Genomic DNA, 13,611 nt, shown 5'->3' with positions numbered 1-13,611 from the left:
GCTTGACCCTACCGCAAATTGCACAAAATCCATCCGACAGAACTGCTGGATCCATTACTCTTTCCTCCCTTCTTCCTCCTCTGCACCGTATGTCTCGCAGCTCCGTCGCCGTTCCTAGCCTCTGGCCCGCGAGCTCCGACAGAGCAGTCGTGTATTCCGTATCTGTCAAGACCATATCCAAACCACAGAGTAACAAACAAAAGCACTTTGCAACAATACAAGAAGCAACTAGAATGGACGCGGAGAGGATATTCGGAAGGCTGCAAGTTTGTTAGGGAATTGTTCGTAGGGCTGCAATGATGTGAAAATCAGGAACGTTATGGCATGTAATGACATGTTGTATTATTTTGCACAGTATGATTGTCGAGGACGAGGGTGATGGTGTAGCCCAATCCCATGATTTTGAAGCACCTGGAGAACAAGTTAAAATCATGAAAGATCAAGATGCAACTCACCTTATGATCTTTTTGTAGATACATCACAATCTGCGAGATCATCAATTGCACATGCAACTACTCATTGATCTGCTGCAGCATATCTGGACCCACAATGAAGTGGACCCACAATGAAGAACAAAAAGCAGATGATTGATTGTGCACTTTAAATAAATTATATATAAACACTATTTATGTTCGCTACCAATATCTGTTATCTACATGCGACAATGATTTGTGTGATTAATGTGCATAGTTTTGCAGGGATTTAAGAGTCCGAATATGAGATACGTGGATGCGAGGAACGAAATCTAAGGGATCATCCGAATGCGTCCATGAGCGTGATGTGGACGTATAAGAGGCCGAAATTGCCAAGTCCGGCTGTAGATGATCTTATAGTAGTCCGTCCGATTATTTTTAGTTTGCGTTTAAGTTTTTCTACTTTTTTCCTTTTTAGTCTACGCACAAGACTTTTAACCCTGATTCTTCTAAAATTGCCCCTCAATTTCGGCTGTGCATGCGGATGCAGCCAAATCGACAAAATTGACCCCTAGATGAAACAAATTCACAAATTAGACTGCGATAAAAAAATTCACTCAGCTGACTCTTTTGTGTGGTGCCCGACAGCCGGGCGTCACACTAAACTATGTAGCGCCTAGTATATGGGTGTTACACTTCTGACCAACGTAGCGCCTAGTATATGGGTGTCACACTCCTGGTTGTGTGGCGCCTAAGAGAAATGAGCCACACTACATTGTGTGGCGCCTAACTGAAAGGAGCTACACTATCTTATATTAAAACTGATGTAATTTTTAATCCGTAAATCCGATGAAACGTGCCTGATATGAATATTATGTATTTTTCTGTGTTCTACGCAATGGTGTCATTTTCAACTATATTAGGATAAATGTTTTTGATGAAAATTATGTTACAAAATGCATCATAGTATTATTAGTCGAATTTGTTAAGACTTAGAAAATTGACATGATGATAGCCATTGACCTATAGCTCTTATGCATTTGCATATTGCATGAGTTTTGTGCTATATAATGTATACGTCCACGCCATGACAATGTTTTTGTAAAATCCATAGTAAAAGTGACTAACATGATATAAATAAAATATTCTTACAGAAAATTTCATAACATGATATGAAGAATGGTTGATTTACTATGCATTTTACAAAATGCAAAGTTCTGTTAACATCCAGAAACTTGGTAAATTTAACGAGTATCAATCTCGCAGAACATTACCTTCGATACTTTAATGTCTCAAAACATAGTGACACATATATTTACTAGGTATGAAAATGACATGAATTTAAACTAGACATAATATTTTTCAACTTTCATAATTATATCATAATCATATGATGCCATAATTATTTACTATGGATCTTATAAAATGTAGCTTTATGTAACTAAATTTTATTTATATTATGTTAGTCACTTAGATGCAAGACATGAACATGTTAAAGATGACTAACATGAAAAGCATAGCCATGACATGAACATACACATTATGTAGTACAAAACTCATATATCATTCAAATGCATAATAGCTATAGGTCAATGGCTATCATCATGTCAAGTTTACAAGTCTTAATAAATTTGGTCAGTTATACTATAATGCATTTTTATAACAGAATTTTCATAAAGAACTATCCTAATATAGTTGAAAATGCCACCATCGCATACAACATAGAAAAATACACAACATTCATATAAGTCACGTTTTCACCGGATGTACGGACTAAAAGTGACATCAATTTCAATATAAGGTAGTGTGACTCCTTTCAGTTAGGCGTCACGCAATATAGTGTGGCTCCTTTCTCTTAGGCGCCGCACAACCAGGAATGTGGCACCGGATGCCACGTTGACCAGAAATGTAACACCTATATGCTAGACGCTACATTGTGTAGTGTAACGCCCGGCTGTCGAACGTCACATAAAAGGGTTAGTTGAGCGATTTTTTTTTAACACAGTTCAGTTTGTGAAAAGGGTCAATTAGATTTTGACTACGGATGCATCAACTGCTTAGAACAAAGGACTGCATGCATGCAATGATCAAGCGTCTGAACAGTGCGCATGCGGGGCGTGGGAACGAGGAGTAAGAAGGCCAGCAATCAACTGATCTGTAATAAAAGGCATGCAAATTGTATAAACTTTTGCTTCCACAACTCCTCTTGGCATCCGTGTCTACAATTATGCACAAACTAAATACTCCCTCGTCACAGTTTACAAGGCATGCACGTATTTCTTGGTCGTCAATTTGACCAACTTAATAAGAAGCATATGTTACAAAAAAATATCATTAAAAAATTTAGATGTTTTATTTTCTAATGATATAATTTTTATGTTAAACAATGTATTTTATTTAAGTTAAATTGACGACCTAGGTATACGTGCATGTCTTATAAACTGTGACGGAGGGAGGAGAAACGAGGAAGTACTAATTTATGACTATATTTATGCATGAAACTGGTCAAACTTGTATGCTTGACAACTAAGCTCTGAGGGTGCTTGGATCCAAGAGACTAAAACTAGTCTGACTGAAACTAGTCTTTTTAAGAGGTTAAAGTTTCAAGCACCCCTGACTAAAGAGAGGCTAAAACTAGTCTTGAAACTAAAATCTTTTAGTCAGTGGTACCCCTACTAAAATGTGCATTAGTCCTCTCTCTCCTCATTTAGCTCCTTATGCAAATTCTGAATTGAAGGGTTTGGAGGATAATAAATGCTCATTAACTTGATTTTAGTCTCTTTAGTATTTGGATTCAAACATGGGTGAGGCTAGTAAATTTTAGTCTCATTACTTTTAGTCATGGGACTAAAACGTATCAAGCACTCTCTCAGCCTAGAACTATGTACTTGACAGCTATGACCAGTCATAATCATTATTATCATTACCGACGCCTCACCACCGCTGTGGCACATGTACCCATCTCTTATCTCCTATACATTGGCATGGGAACTCCTCATCTTCCTCCTCCCACTTCTCACGGCAGGAAGATAGTGGGAGCGGGCGTGCCGATCTTCTGGCATCAACAATGGCGGTGAGCTCTCTCTCTCTCTCTTTCCTCAGTCGTTGTCTGGCAATTTGTGAGCTCGTTGATCCATAGTTTTTCGTACTCTGGATCACGGAAGCATGCGATGGTTTCTACCGGACGGAATCTCCTGTGCAAAATTTCCACTGACTAGAAACTCTGTGAAAGATTCCTTCGTTTCCTCAAACTCTGTCTCCGTACGTGTGTGATTCTTGTTCTGCATATTGGGTTTTTTTTTCTGGTTTGTTCGATCGAGAACATGTATATTCTTGAATAGTTCCAGACCATAGAGACGGATCGGCCTGTGCTGATTTTGCCATGTAGAGTGGTGGCGATTGCGGAGGCGGGCCTGCTCCGTCTCCTTCCTGCGGTGGCGCCATGGGAGGCGGAGGCGGCGAAGCTTTCTCCATGTGCAGATGAACCAGTAGTACCGTAGTAGTACGGGAGAAGAAGATTAGATAGGAAGGAGATGGAACCATGCGCCTGGACTGGTCTAATGGACTGCTATTGTGAGGGGGAAATAAAATTCCCAACACGCCTCTCAGTCTGAAATTCTCAATGCCCCACCAGTCACCACACGCCCACAAATGAGCGTTGAGCTGGCGGCGGCGGCGCTGGATGCTATTAGAACCAGCAGCAGCAGATACTAATTCCTCCCCTTTTCTTTTTGATTCTGGTGATACTTTTTTATATCTCTGCTCCATGTTGTTAGAACCGTGGACTAATCAGAACTGGGATTTAGAAATATGGAATAATTAATTTCACTGTCCAAATATGATGTTGTAGGAAATTCATCAAGCTGGTGTTAATCTACTGATCAATTTCAGTGTCAGATGCTAAAACTATTGTGTTAATAGTTTCAAAGTATTTTTAGTATGTAGTAGTCCCATGTCCTGGTAATTGCATTCCATGGATCTCTTTTGGGAACCATTTATTTTGTCGAGTGGACTTGCATTTGCCTTGAAAAATCTAGACCTTAAATGTTCACCCCGGGAAACCACAATTCTTGGCCCTGCTTAGCTTCTCAATCTGTTTGTTTGTCTGCATTTTAACGCATTGGTCATGTAACAGGGGATTACACCGAATAAGGTGCTGCAGTCATTTGTCAGAATACTAACCTGTATCGGTGAAATGAGCACCAGCAGAACTCCTTCATAGGGCACTCTCATCTGTATGCTGGTCTATTTGATCTGACATGTGCTTTTTTAATCTTCTTTGGTGCATTATGGGGCCTTAGTGTTGAATGAGATTGTGCTGATTTTGCCTCTAGGTAATCGGCCATCGCATTGGTCGTTGCGAGCAAAAGCTTTTCTCGCTTCCCGGTTTAAATCCAGTTCCATCATTTGTGTATTCGCTTTGCTGCTATAGCTTGATAATTGATAATGAGATCAGTTCTTCATAACGCAGTATTGTCGTGGAAACCAATAGCGTCATATATAGCAATGGGTACACAGATTTCTGCGTACCACAATTCTTGGCTCCGCCATGTCGCGTTGGCTCGTTAGCTCCTCAATCTGTTTGTTTGTCTGCAATTTCACACATTGGTCATGTAACAGGGGATTACACCGAATAAGCCCTCCTTTGGTTCATAGGATAGGAAAATTATAGAAATAGAAAATTCACACGGAATGAGATGACATGTATCTCAAATCCTATGAATGGGAATAGGAAAGGAGATGCTCTTTGGTTCGCATCATAGGATTTTTTTTTCACCGAGTCTGGGCTAATATTTATTTTCTATGAAATATAGAGGATGGGAAGAAGAATTCCTCTAGGATTCTGTTCCAACAAACCAAAGGACTCTAAAAGAATTTTTTCTGTAGAAATCCTACCCTCTGGAATTCCGTACAAATTCCTCCAAACCAAGGGAGGCCTAAGAGCAACTCCAATGGGGTGACTCAAATGGACCGTGATTTCATCCGCTTTTTATCCGTTTGGGTCGGCCACCCGCCCGACATCCGTCCTGTTTTAGATATGGATCGACAGCGCGCCCAACGCGTCGACCAATATGTGCCGGTGTGGCCGGCTGGCCGTCCTATTTTGCATGAATTTGCATAGTTTGAATAAAATAACATAATTTGAATCGAATAAAATAGCATAGTTATTACAAACCGAATAAAAATAAAATAGTTCTCACATAGTTTTGCTAATGAATAAGAAGATAAATCTATTGGTTGCCAACATGAGCCCACATATGGTCAACCAAATCATTTTGCACTTGCACGTGAGTTTCCTAATCACGCATGTCTTGATGAAATTGGATGAACTGTTCAAACGTTGCTGCTTTTCCATGCTCAGGCACAACATTCTCATCCTGAAACTGAAACCCTTGACCGTACAGACATTCCGGACGCTCGTCTTCTACGATCATATTATGCATGATCACACAAGCAGTCATCATCTCCCACAATTTCTGCGTGCTCCAGGTATTAGCAGGATACCGAGCGATGCCCCATCGAGATTGCAAAACACCAAAGGCACGCTCGACATCCTTCCTAGCACCCTCTTGCTCTTAGGCAAATCTTTTCCTCTTCTCTCCGACAGGGTTGAGTATTGTCTTAACAATAGTGGTCCACTCAGGATAGATACCATCACCCATGTAGTATCCTTTGTTGTAGTTGTGACAGTTAACAGTAAATTTCACTGGTGGACTGTTGCCTTCGGCAAGCCTAGAAAACACCGGCGAGCGCTGAAGCACATTGATATCATTGTGTGATCCGGCCATGCCCAAGAAAGAGTGCCAGATCCAGAGATCTTCAGATGCCACGGCCTCTAGTATGACAGTGCAAGCCTTGACATGGCCCTTATACTGCCTTGCCAAGTAGAAGGGCAGTTCTTCCACTCCAAGTGCATGCAATCTATGGTACCAAGCATCCCTGGGAAGTATATTCATCGCCAACAAACGGGTTGTATATTTAGCAGTCGGCTCTCTCAAGTACTCAGGGCCAAACACAACAATAACAGCCTTGCAGAACTTATATAGGGACTCTAGGCAAGTAGACTCGCTCATACGGACGTACTCGTCAATGAGATCACCGAACACTCCATATGCAAGCATTCGGATGGTGGCAGTGCATTTTTGATAAGAGGAAAAATCTATCTTGCCAACGGCATCCTCTTTGCACTCGAAATAGTCATCATAGCCGACCACCCCCTCTCTAATACGGTTGAAAAGATACCTACTCATACGGAAACAACAGTGGAATTTTTGATGTTTGAACAACGGGTTTGTCGCATCAAAGTAGTCCTTCCAAAGAAGGAAATGCCCGCTCTCTCGGTTCCGATTCAATGCCGGAAAGTGGCCCGGAATGGAGCCACGGAACAATGGTCGCTGGCTGTTGAGGTGGTGATGGACCAACACGGCAGCCAATATCTCCTCCTCGTCATCGGACGATGAATCGTCGGAGTCGCAAAGGAAATTGTGAAAAAAGAACTCGTCGACGGAGTCCATTTTGTACCTTGGCAAACTGTCGAACAGCTTGCGGGCGTCGATGAAGGAGGCGGTGAGCGAAGGGAGTCGCGGTGCGCACGGACCAGCTAGCTGCCCTCCGGCGTCTGACGAGTGGGTCGGTGTCTGACGAGCGTGTCGGTGAGGGTCTGACCGGGTGGCGAGGCGGCTTCTTGGTCGGGGCGGGCTATGTGTTGGGGGTGGGAGTGGGACGCGATAGGCTCCCCGACGGCAAGACGGCAACGACGGGTGACGTGGGAGTGGGCGGCGTTGCTGGGCGGATGTGGAGGCGCCGGCGGCTGGTAGAGTCGCCGACAAAAATGGGCGGCGACGTCGACGAGGAAGGAGGCTGGCGAGGGTTGGATGGGGGAGGCCAATGTGCCACCGACCAACGGGCCCGGGGGAGGAAAGGCGAGCGTGCGCTCGTCTGTCGCGTGTCCGCGCCGACGCAAATCCGGCTCAAAAATGGGCCAGGAATGGGTCGCCCGCAGACGAAAACCGGACGCGCGTCCGTTTGCGTCGGCGCGTTGGGCCGCTTTTTGTGTCCGCGCCGATCCAAATAAACGGCTGCGGATGAAATGGGTCGCTCATTGGAGTTGCTCTAAGTTGCTGCACTCCTTTGTCAAAATACAAACCTGTATTGGTGAAATCAGCACCAGCAAAACACCTTCTTCATAGGACACTCTCATCTGTATGCTGGTCCATTCGATCTAACATATGCTTTTTTAATCTTCTTTGGTGCATTATGGGGCCTTAGGGCCAGTTCTTTTACAGCTTCTAGCAGCTTATTGCAGAAATAAACTAAAAACCCAAAACAACTCGTTTTGGAGAAACTAGTTTAGCTTATTTCCATCCTCAGTTCCTTCACAATGGAAAAAAGCTGGGGGGAGGGCAGCTTCCCGCAGAAGCCCACTTACAACCGAAGGGTAGAGCAAAGGGGCCCTATTTTTTTTACAAAAATTACGGTGAAACTGCCACTAGCCACCCACTCCGCACCGTCCGCTCGCTCGACCCCCAGCGCGCTCGCTCTCGCTCCCCCGCTCGCTAGAGTTTCACTCCACGTCGTCGCCACACCCGGCTCCAGCTCCTCCTCGACGAGGCCCTCTCCCCCGCCACCGGTCCCGGACTCCTCTGCTCCCCCGACGCCGGTCCAGGCCTCCTCTGCTCCCCCGACGCCGGTCCAGGCCTTCTCTGCTCCCCCGCCATCGGTCCCTGCCTCCTTTGCTCCCCCGCTGCCGGTCCAGGCCTCCTCTGCTCCCCCGCCGCCAGTCCCGGCCTCCTGCTCCCCGTCGTCGTTCCCCTTCTGCGTGGCTCCTCGCCGTCGTTCCCCTTCTGTGCGGCTCCTCGTCGCGGCTCTCTCCGTCGAAGATCCACGGCCGGCGGGTAGCCCCCATATGCCGCCCTGCTCCTCCCTATCGTGTTGCATGCTCCCTTCCCTCTGGCACTGTCGCTTCCGGCCCTTCCCTTCGGCGTCGCCGCTCCCTGCCCTTCCCTCAGGTGTAGCACTTCCCTCCGGTAGTGTCGTTCCCGGCCCTTCACTCTCGCGCCCCCGGTCATCTCGTCGCAGTTTGCCGCCTCCCAATTCGCCTCTGCATCCAGGTCGAGCTACCCCTGGCAAGGGCATTACAAACTTTTCACATACCATAGCACACACAAGCTAAAAAAGCAGGCATTAAAAAGAACTGGCTAGCTTATTATCGGGAGCTCATTCACAGCTTATTTTCACACGTGCTTGTTTTCACAACATGCCTCAAAAGAACTGGTCCTTAGCTTCACGCCACCCAACTATAGGATGACCTTACACGAGTAGAAAATTGTGCAAAGACAAGCTATATTGGAAAACTCAACTGTAGGCTGACCAATTCTATTATATCTTGTGAACTATAACGGTCATGTGTGTCAAGAGAGATGTTCTTCCTGACCTGTTAAAGCTAGAGCATGGCATCAGTTAGGCATCAATGCAGCTGAAAGCTCAACTGTTGTCTTGTGTCGATGAGTGAATTGCAAAAAACATTGACATTGAAGTCTAGGGTTACAGGAACCAGAATTCTATGGTTTTGTAACAAAAACCACTAATTTTAGGCTTAAACTTTTGCAAAAAACACTAATGAGTGGCTTAGACCATTTTAAATACGATTATGACGGGTGGGTCCTGCTAAACAGGGTGACATGGCAAAAAGAAAAGCTAATTGCATCCAGATACACATTTATTTTGCAAAAATACCCTTGAAAAAAGGCAATTGGGTCCTTGTTCCTGAAAACAAAAAGGCAATCAGGACCTCGTCTCCCACTGGTCCGGTGGGATTGCTCCGGCGAGCGTCCACTGCCACCTGCCCGTCGCCGCGCCTGCTATCACGAGCTCGCGCCCGCCAGTCGCGGCGCCTGCTGCCGTGCGCCGCCTGCCCAAGCACCCGCCGCCGCGCCTGCTGCCGCGAGCTCACGCCCGCCAGTCGTAGTGCCTGCTGTCGCACACCGCCTACCCAAGCACCCGCCGTCGCGCCTGCTGCCGCGAGCTCGCGCCCGCCAATCGCCGCGCTTGCTCTCGCGAGCTCGCGCCCGCCAGTCGCCGCGCTTGCTGCCGTGGGCTGCCTGCCCAAGCACCCGTCGCCTCACCTGCTGACGCGAGCTCGCGCCCGCCAGTCGCCGCGCTTGCTGCCGCGCGCCGCCTCCGCAAGCACCGCCATTAGCCTGCCGCCGCGAGCTCGCGCCCGCCAGTCGCCGCGCTTGCTGCCGCGCGCCGCTGTCGCATGCGCGCCCGCCATCGCGCCCCTGTCGTGTCTGCTCGCACCCTCCGATGTGCCTGCTTGCGCCCTCCGCCGCGCCTGCTCGCTTGTTCGCGCCTGCTCGCGCCTGTGGCAGCTCCTGCTAGGGCCTAGGAGTCGCCATCGCGCCTGGGGAACACGAGCACGGACGCCCGCCACCACGTCCCGCATCTCGGGCGGCGAGGCCATCCCCGGCCACTGCGCCACCAACGTTGTTTCTTCCTGGATGCGGCCGGCGGGACTGGTGGCGGAGGGGGGTTGGAGTTTATTTAGGCATTTTTACACTTTAGTCTTTGCTATTTTGTCTATTTTGGGATTCGTTATTCCGTGCCATGTCATCTTGTTTAGCAGGACCCACCCGTCATAATCGTGCTTAAAATGGTCTAAGCCGCCCACTAGTGTTTTTTGCAAAAGATTAAGCCCAAAATTTGTGGTTTTTGGCACAAACTTGTAAAAATGTGGTTCCTGCAACCCTAACCTTTAATGTCGATGTTTTTTGCAATTTACTCTCTGTTGATGGACGGTTTTTATGCATTTGCTTACTTCCCTGCACACAACCCTTCCTTGAAATATTTTTTGTTCATTCATTTAATATTAAAATAGGTAGTCCATTCTACATGTATTTTCACTTCCTCATGTGACAAAATGTTTGTTGCTTCCGGCTTTGGCATGGCCTCCAAAGTGCAAGCTTGAACAACAATTTTGATATTAAGTATCTCTAAAACTTCTCAATTATAGTGTTATGAGAGTGCATTTTCCTGAGATAAGTCTATTTGTCACCCTTAACAAAAGATATTGTTTGTCATTGTTCAAGTTGATTGACTGTATGTTGTTCATGATGACACATTGGCACTCCTGCGACCAAACGAACGTGTCAATACTTTTTAATCAGGACTTATATGGTTTTTATGTTGCAATGATCCACCTATATGGTCCATATGTTTGTTACTACTCATGCATTTGAGTTCTTCATTTGAACTGCAAACCACTGCTGTTTATCCATTTGATACAGCAGACAGGCATCATCAAGTTGCAATGCAGTAGTGCTTATTTGGTTAATCTTATTCTAGGTGATAATTGGAAAACCTGGTTAACCCGATTACCCCTTTAGATTTACCAACCTAATCATTTTCCTCCCATAGTAACAAAAAAACCAACCAACCATAGCAGGAGTCTCTCGCGTCGCCCCCCGCACGGGCGTCATGGGAGATCTCAGCCGCCGCCGCCTAGTCCTCCCAAGACACACATCTCCCCTCCGCCGATGCCGGTGGTCTGCGTCGGGCAAAGCCCGTGTGTTTGATGTCGGCAGCGGAGGGCCTCTCCTCCCTCCCTCGGATCCACGGACGGCACGGGTGCCCAGATCCGCAGGTTCGGCCCTCTCGACGGCGCGGCGAGTCCCGACGGTGGTGGGTTTGCTGCGGTGTGTGGATGCCCAGATACATGGGGTGTGGGTCTTCCGGCAGCGTGGTGGCTCCCGGCGACGGCGACCTTGGGCGGTGGCAGGTTCGGGCAACAGTGCGGGCAGCGTGGTGGCGGATCTCGTCGCTTCGGTCATCGTGGAGGATTATGGATCTGGGTCGGCTGCCCCGGTAGGCATAGCGACGACGTCCTCGGCTGGCGATGCTCGAGGGTGGTGGATGAACGACGTCTTGACCGCGTGGGCGGTGAGTTACCGGTGGGTCTCCTCCACGTTGCAGGTTCTCCCCTGCTGCACTTGGTGGCTTGCGATCTCGGTCGTCGGCCTCGGTGCGTTCATGGGAGCTGGTACAGGTGACATCGGACCGGAGGAAACTCTGGATGATTCGCTCATCCCGACGGTGGCGACGACCAATGTCGTCGTTGTCCTCCTTGCAGGCGTTGTCCAACTCCCTTCCCTCCACCCCGACCCCATGCCCGGGTGAAGACCCAAAATCTCCTCAGATTGGGCGGCGACGGCACTGTGTGTCATGTCCTTCTTGAAGGCGCCGCCTAGGGCGTTCGGGTGCTCGGTTAGAGAAACTGCAGGCGGAGGGGATTGGACCAGTGGCAAAAGGTGGTGTTCGTATTGGAGGAGCGGCGTGGCATCTGGCACGTCGACAACGGCGGGTCTCAGCAACATGGAGCAGCGGGGTCTCGACGGTGGGCGTGTGATGATAGACGAGCTCGGGATGGTGGCGTTGTCTGGCGTCGTGGTGGCGTCGACGGCAGGTAGGCCTGGCAAGGTCGATGCGTCGGTACAACTCTGAAGATATATCGGTGGAAAACGACGACGACGACTTCTGAGAGTGCTTCGGACCTGTGTGCGCCCCAAACCCGACACTTTGGCTCGGTTGGGGCCTTCGGTTTTAGATGTTAGGTTATGATGTGAAGTCTATTTGGTATTTGGCTCGTACTATCGACACCCCTTCATCAAGGATAGGAGTAGCGATATATGTTGTCAAGATGGTGGCTTCAGACGTACTGATGTATTACTTTGTAAGGTCTTTGTGAATAATTAATAAAGTGGCTGCATGCATCGTCCAGATGCAGAGGGCGTGGGTCTTCCTTCTTTAAAAAAAAAACTTACCTCCCATAAAATTTGTTTAGGTCTGTTTTCCATATCGTGTTCTACCGTCCAGAAAACTATTCTTCCTGGCAGCTGAAAGCTAGCATACTTCAGTTAGTCAGGCATCCCCATAACTGCAAATCAAACTGTTTCTGATTATACTAATGATATTCTTTGGGCATTAGCTTGATGTTTTGCTTTGACAGTGGTGAAGGGGAGTTTGTTAAATAAAACAAGATGGTCTTTTGTTCTTCCTTTGTGATGAGTTCTGAACTCTAGAGCTGAATCGTTGTACTGATTACGCACTGGAGATTTCAACTGCGATATCTTATGGTTGTTGTGGGCTTGTGGCACAATTAACTTATTTTCTCCATCATTTTATTCTCCATAATTTCTTTTCTCATGGTTTGCTTTAAACATTGATCGAGGTATGCTTAACTCATGTCACAGGGCTTGACTAGCGATAGCGATGACAGTGATAAGTTTGAGTGGGAAAGTGATGGTGAAGCTGCACCCTCATCAGCTCCGGCCATGAGGAACTTGGATGCTCCTGGCTGTCTACGCTGGTACCTCAGGTAGTAAATCAATGTGTATTTCAACACAAGAAATAAGCCATGATTTGTTATTATTATGATCGTAGTGTAATGTTTGTTTGTGCAACTTTCTAAAGGATTCTAATGGGTGGACCAACAGGGAAGCAACGTCTAATTCTTTAGTCGAGGAATATGTGAGAATGGGTTTCCCAAAAGAGATGGTTGTGAAGGGCATTAAGGAGATTGGTAATATTGAAAGTAACCAATGTCATTTTATTTGTCTTTTTATGGATTCATCTCATTTATCTTCTTTGTGTTTGACCTTCTGTTTTAACCGAGGCTTTTGCTTTCAGGGCACAACGATGCAAATGCGTTGCTAGAGCTACTTCTCACATATAAGGTATTTGTCAATGTGCTTATTACCGAGTTTATCTTATGATACTTTTGCTGCTTGGTGGCGGGAATCTTATGTTATGAGGAGATATGAAATGCAGGCACTAGGCGATGAAGGTGCATTGGGTAATTGCTCTACTTCTGGCTGCTCCCGCCCAAATGTTGAAGATGACAATGATGATGATCTTGATTTTGATAACTGGAATAACGACCAAGATACTGGTGGTAGACAGCAGAACTCTGATAGTTCTGGTGATGAGGTAGATGATTCTTTATCTTTAGTTCTGTAGCTAGAACTTTTTGAATCATATGTATGCGGATATATGTAATATTTGCCATGCATACCTTGAGCACCTCCTTTACGTTCTGTTTGAGCTTTGTTTATTTTGCTCCCAGCCTTTCATCACTGTAGAATTGCATTGTGAAGTTTGAACACTTGATTTTTACATACAATTCTTCACTTTAGAATGGAAA

At 46.7% G+C, this 13,611-nt stretch overlaps 1 protein-coding gene across 1 annotated transcript; it reads left to right on the top strand.

The window, feature by feature from the left end:
- The first annotated feature begins 3,360 nt into the window (after positions 1–3,360).
- LOC123403361 (DNA (cytosine-5)-methyltransferase DRM2-like) lies at positions 3,361–13,527 on the top strand. The gene is made up of 5 exons (XM_045097300.1): positions 3,361–3,486; positions 12,662–12,786; positions 12,905–12,990; positions 13,098–13,144; positions 13,239–13,527. Exons 1-5 carry the CDS (start codon positions 3,481–3,483, stop codon positions 13,425–13,427), a joined length of 453 nt encoding a protein of 150 aa, XP_044953235.1. The 5' UTR covers positions 3,361–3,480; the 3' UTR covers positions 13,428–13,527.
- The last annotated feature ends 84 nt before the right edge of the window (positions 13,528–13,611 follow it).

Source organism: Hordeum vulgare, chromosome 6H, assembly GCF_904849725.1.
Source record: "Hordeum vulgare subsp. vulgare chromosome 6H, MorexV3_pseudomolecules_assembly, whole genome shotgun sequence".
Classification (NCBI taxonomy): Eukaryota; Viridiplantae; Streptophyta; class Magnoliopsida; order Poales; family Poaceae; genus Hordeum; species Hordeum vulgare.
This window is presented reverse-complemented; position numbering and strand designations above follow the sequence as displayed.